The sequence below is a fragment of the Populus alba genome, chromosome 18 (genome assembly GCF_005239225.2).
Source record: "Populus alba chromosome 18, ASM523922v2, whole genome shotgun sequence".
Taxonomy (NCBI): Eukaryota; Viridiplantae; Streptophyta; class Magnoliopsida; order Malpighiales; family Salicaceae; genus Populus; species Populus alba.
Window position 1 is genome coordinate 15,507,072 of NC_133301.1, and position 6,323 is coordinate 15,513,394.

Sequence of the window (6,323 nt, forward strand, 5' to 3'; positions counted from 1 at the left end):
AATGGTGTTTAGAGAGGGGCAAAATTAAAGTGAAATATTATTCATATTAAATGGATGGTAGAATTTTAAAATAATAAAGATTTCAATGAGTTAATTTCTAAATTTGAGATTTAATTGTCTCTCCAAGACTTGTTTAGTAGGTTGCGAAAACATAAAAGAGAAATTATATACATATATAGCTCTTCAAGATGATTTAAGTTATATAAGCTTAATCACATTATAATTTAGAAAATATAAAATAAAACTTTGAGTGTCTAATAGAAAATATATAACCTAGAGGGAGAGAAAGAGAGTAAGAGTCATCAACCTAACATTACCTTGGGTTGTAGGTAATTGGCCATTTAAATTACAACTCTGCAACATTAAAGTTTTAAGAGAGGTCATCGTTCTGATGGTTTGGAAGATGCTATTATTGAGAGTATTGTAACTCAAATCCAAGTATTCCAAGTTCTTGAGATCAAGGAAGTCTGCCACGATCAATTAAACAAGAAATTATATTAGCGTAGAAGGAATTAAAATTAGAAATAATTCATTACTTATTAATCATGGCTAAAAAAACTAAAAACATAAGTTAAGTGTTGAAATTGCAGTGTCCATTTAAGAGAATGATTTTTTATACATCTGACCCAAAAAATAAAAATACATCATTGTTAATTTATTCTCCTCCTAAAAATAGCACTCTTTATGTATAAAGTTACCTCTTTATTAAAGAAATTATTGTTTTTTATGTTATCATTTTATTTACATTACACTGAAATAGTGTTGAGAGAGAAAGAGGGGAGGAATTAAATTGAAATTTTATTTATATTAAATGGTGGTAGAATTTTAAACTAATAAAGATTTCAATTGAGTTAATTTCTAAATTTGAGATTTAATTTTTCTCTCCAAGACTTGTTTAGTAGGTTGTTAAAACATAAAAGAGAAAATATATACAAACACCTAATTGTAGCAGGTATAGAAAGAAATAAAATGATCAATGATAAGTAATAGTGGAGTTGAAATTTGTTAATTTACCTCCAGAAGGTACAATGCTATTAAGTTCTTGCAATGACAGATTTTTTAGAGAAGGCAGTGCTCCAAAGCTTTGAAGGGAATGTTCATCTAGAGAACAACCGTCCAGATACAACATTTTCAAGGAGCTCAAATTTTGCAACTCTGTTTGTTCAAAAGTAGCAAATTGAAATTTTCAATTAAACCCAAATATATAAACATCACTATATGTAAAATATATAACTTACCGTAACCCAATATTCTTCCTCTAAAATCGTTGGATCCCAGATAAAGTGTTGTGAGGTTTGGGAATGCTTCTAATGATTGAAGTAACTGGAAGCTACTTCCATAGGTTGTGATATTATATAGGGATAGAGTCCTCAGGTTGCTTGGACCTGCAAGTTAGTTAGGGAAGAAACAATAATAATTAATATTATCTTCATGATGCTACCAGCCAGGTAGGTAATGTGAATGGGTTACTAATTACCTCTTGGGGCTACCAATTTGTTAATATTGTTGCCGCTCAGACCCAAGGTCTCCAAGCTGCTCAGAGATTCTTGATATTTATATGAAATAAATAAATTAATACAATACTCATTAATTGTGTTTTTTGAAATTAAATTTAATAGATAATTGTGTTAATTAAATTGAATATTTATAAAAATAAGAGTATATAAAAAAACTAACCTTTCAAATCTATTAACCCCTCCAGTCTATTATAACTTAAATATAGTGATTTAAGAGATGGAAGCCCCTCCACAAATGATAGAATACTGTTATTGAAAAGATTATGTCCCAAGTAAAGGATCTCCAAATTGTTCAATTTCTGTAACTCATAACCACCTATATAAACAAATAAAGAATAAATTAATTCAGACTTCATGTAAAGAATAAAAAAAAAGATATTATTGGAGTAACTTAATTATTATTGATTACGGTGACTTTATGTAAAGAGGTTGAGGCGGTGAAAGTGAAAGAAAGGCATATAATTAAACAACACCTTATTTGATTAATTCTAAAAAAATAAAACTAATATAAATATTTTGTAATACTTAAGAGAGCAAACCTTTCTTCTCAACCCAACCAGCTATATTATTATTCCACAAGGAGAGAACGTTGAGTTGTTGGAAAGGAAGGAACAAGGAGGCATTTAGGTACCAATCCCCTAGCTCCTCATTCCTCACGCTCCTAAGATTGAGCTCAATGACTCGACCTGTGCTGCTGTTGCAGACAATACGATACGAATCCCACTCGCAGCAGTTGGGGTGGGCTATTGTCCAGGAGGGAAGGGAGGTGCCATTGGGATAGTTAAGAGAATGTTTGAGGTGCAAGAGAGCGATCCTCTCTTCCTCCAAGCAACCAAGAGGATGCCATGCTTGCAGGGAAAGCATCAGAATCAGTAACAGTACCGTCAACATCTTAATATCAGAATATAAACCAAGAGGAGGGAAGGTTGGATCTATTAATATTTGTTATAGCGAGGAGGTTAAGGCTTTAATTTATAGAGGACTTCACGGGCCCACCTCTTGGAAAAACTGCATAGTTGTTTTAAAGAATTCCATATCTTAATATATATAATTCATCCCCTCTCCTGTACAAAACTGCATGATGGCAACGGTCTCCCATCCCCTCTCCTGTACAATATATATGTAATTCATGACTTTCTTAAGCTAGTTTTAGTACATAATTCACAATATCTTTTTATTTCATTTATTTTTTTCTTATTCCTTTTTAATTAAATTTTTTATCTGTTAAATTTAATTCTCATTCTTTTAATTATTATTTATTTTATTTAAAATAATTTATAAAATTATAATTATTTTTTTAATTTTATTATCTTTCAAAAAATTTATCTATCAAATTTATTGGTCTCCATTATTTTAATTATTATTTACTTTATTTAAGATAATTTATAAAATTATATATATTTTTTCAATTTCATTTTTGTTCAACTTTTTAATTTGTAAGATTTATTATTTATTTTATGAGATTTTTTTATTTAATTATTTCTAGTATGTTTTTGAATTTACAAACTAATTTTTGTCCACAAGTTTTAGAATATCTTGATCTACACATATCTCTTGATTTTTTTTTCCACTTTTTATTTTGAGTTATTGTTTATGGTTTTTTTTTTCACTTATTAACCCACATAATTCTTTATTTATTTGATTAAATTTGTGTATAATTTTTTTTATTTTCACTTTTTTAAAAAATAAAAAACATGTTAAAATGGTTTTTATATAATTGTTTTTATTTTAAAAAAATGCAACTCATAGTTATAAAGCGGTGGACAAATATCTGGTCTATGTAGTAAAATGGGTGGCACTAGAAAGTTCATATACCTTATCTTCCAGGCAAGAAGAGACAAAAAAAATGCAAGTAATATTCTTTTCTAATGAAGAGATTAATACCAAAAATATGGACCAAAATTGATGTGAAGCTGCACCACTTTGAAAAGTAAGTAATACATTCAAAAGTAAGGAATCCACTTTGAAGCTGCACCACTTTGAAAAAAATGCATGATGGTGAGTGTTTTTCGGACCCATCTCGAGGAAAAAAAAAGACATGACTGCTAACTTATAAAATACTTATTTGGTGTACTCTTGAGATACGAGGATGGCCACCATTTGTACTGATATTTCTTTTAGAGACATACAGTAGCTTAGGGAATTTTATTAAATATATTATATTAATATAAGAGGTGCATCCTTAAATTATTAGGATAAAAAACTTAATTAGTTTTTCCATTAATATACAATCTAATCCTTGAAAAAATTTAATTTTTTTTTTAAAATATTTTTAAAATACAAAAACAAATATATCTTTTTATATCATAATTAGCTCTTTTTTAAAAGAGTCTGGATCGATTTTATTTTATTTTTAATTTATCAACAATAAAGATATATAAAATACTTATATTTATATTTTTTGATTCAAGTAATTTAATTGAATTTATTTTTTTATTTAAGTACTTGATAAATTAGTGTGTGTTCATAAATTTATTTACATTGATTTCTCTAATAAACGTAAGATTTACTTAAAATAATTATGGAATAATAAAAACATTAACAATAAGTCACTATCTCTTGCATATGGCAGCAAGAAGCTTTAGGCTTTTAGTTTATTTTATCAATTGGAACATAATGTTTTGGTTTAGGAGTATTTTAGCTTGATGTTTCGAGATTATTCTTATATATATAGACTTTAACCTTTTTTTCATGTTTTTCCAGAAGAAGACTTCACTTGGGGTCAACGATTAGGAATATAAGTTTCGGTTAATTACTTTTATGCAAAACTGCTTCACTTAATTTTGTTATCTCACTATTGCTCTTTTTTTTTTTTTTGAACTGTCTTTTCTATCTTTCTTTTCTGTCTCCCATTTCTCAATTCTTCAAGATTGAAATACGTAGCAATTTACATTTAAAATATTGATGAAAAATTAAATATAACCAAAAACCAAATACAAAAAATAATATTCTAGTAAAGCACTAAAACTGGAGGATTGCCACCAATTATAGTGGTATTTTCACTGTTAGAGACATACAGTAGTTTATGGAATTTTATTAAATATATTATATTAATATAAGAGGTGCAACCTTAAAGTTATTGGGATAAAAAAAGAAACTTAATTAGTTTTTCAATTAATATACAACCTAACCCGTTGATATATGTTTCTGTCGATTATGGTAGATTTGGAGCTAAAATCCTAAAAAATATCAGCAGCAAGGATGGGTTCGACAAGTTTATTTAGTTAATAAAAACTGGTAAAAAAAATTTTTCAATATGGTACTTCTATTAAATATAGTATTTTAATCAAGGATAGTGACTCTTTCTCAAGGATTGAAGTTGGTGTACTTTCAGCTTTGGAAAAGGAGTATATTTTCAGCTTATGGAACCTCATGAAGCACGAAGGATTAGTTGAGGTGAGCTTATTTAGGGACAAAGGATCCATAGAGAAGACTTGACTTGGGGTGCCTACCATTAACCTTTTATTCATGTTTTTTCTTTCGAAAAAAAAACCTTGGCTTGGGGTTAACGTTTTAAGATGGAATATAAATTTAGATTAATTACTTTTATACAATTCAATATTTTTTTTTACTCTATGGTCATGATGAACATGACTTTCTTAAGCTAAACAGATAACTCATGTCACATTCACATTATATATTTAAATATTTGTAATATGTATAAATTTTGAATTTAATATTAATAGTTATAAAGTTTGATAAATTCACAAATTAATATAATAGGTTTTAATATTTATTTTTAATATATATAAAATAAAAGATAGTTAATATTGTTAAGTCATACATGTTGCTAGAAAGCATTAATGGTCTCACAGACACTTCTCGTGGAAAAAACAATTGATAGCATTAATGGTCTCACGGTCGACCCACCCACTGACCAATATCATGGAAAAAATATAGATGGCATTAATGGTCTCTCACAAACCCATCTTACACTGCAAAATAGCTGGCTATCGTTAGCCTTTCATTCAATGTTTTTTTTTTCCACAAAAAACTTTGACCTGGGGTAGCTAGCTAGCATTAACCTTGCATTAATGTTTTTTTTTTCCACAAAAGACTTTGACTTAGGGTCAACTTTTCAGTCCATTACTTTTATTGAATTCAATTTTATTTTACTATGTGATTTTGTACTATTTAAAATCTTGAATTGACAAGGTCTTGCTTCTATCTACTAGACCTGTCAAAGATTTTTGAACTATAAAAATATAGATAAATTTAAAATAAATATTTTTTTACAATAGTTTTAGACTGAAATAGAGTAAAATTTATATTTTTAAAATGAAAAAAATACACAACATGTTCCCACTATTTTTGTATTTTATATCATGGTAATTAAATGTTGCCTAGTAACATAAATAAGGTGATTGTAAATTAGCGGCACAGGTAGTTCTTACATAATATGATGCTTCTCTTCAACCAAGGATATTCATTAGCATAATGATTATAATTCAAAGTCGATTGTTTCCTTGCCAGAATTATCTAAAATTAAAAACGGATAACCTCAACCTCTTTTATAACCATGTTCTTGCTTATCATCCTTTATTAATTTTAGAATAATATAATTGCCAACATATTATTAGTTTTTTATTTTTATGATCACTTGATACCTTCAAATCAGTTTTAAAGTTTTGAGATTCACGCCCCGTTTGTTTGCTGAAAAATAGTTTTTTTTTGTAAAGTGAATTCTAGAAAAAGTAAATTATTTTCTAATGTTTGGTAGTGTCATGAAAAATAAGTTGAAAAATACTTTCCAGTGTTTGGTTATGTCACGGAAAATGAGCTGAAAAATAATTTATTAATGTTTTA

At 27.7% G+C, this 6,323-nt stretch overlaps 1 protein-coding gene across 1 annotated transcript in view; it reads right to left on the reverse strand.

Annotated features, from left to right (window-relative positions):
* The window catches only part of LOC118042628 (receptor-like protein 1), a 46,204-nt gene extending 43,716 nt beyond the window's left edge, over window positions 1-2,488 (reverse strand). The window contains exons 1-6 of the mRNA XM_035050328.2: window positions 2,057-2,488; window positions 1,678-1,833; window positions 1,478-1,546; window positions 1,239-1,385; window positions 1,015-1,155; window positions 318-467 (exon numbers count right to left, since the gene is read on the reverse strand). Of these exons, the coding sequence (XP_034906219.2) occupies window positions 318-467; window positions 1,015-1,155; window positions 1,239-1,385; window positions 1,478-1,546; window positions 1,678-1,833; window positions 2,057-2,408 (1,015 nt within the window). The 5' untranslated portion in view covers window positions 2,409-2,488. The remainder of the gene's footprint in view (window positions 1-317; window positions 468-1,014; window positions 1,156-1,238; window positions 1,386-1,477; window positions 1,547-1,677; window positions 1,834-2,056) is intronic.
* Window positions 2,489-6,323: the final 3,835 nt, after the last annotated feature.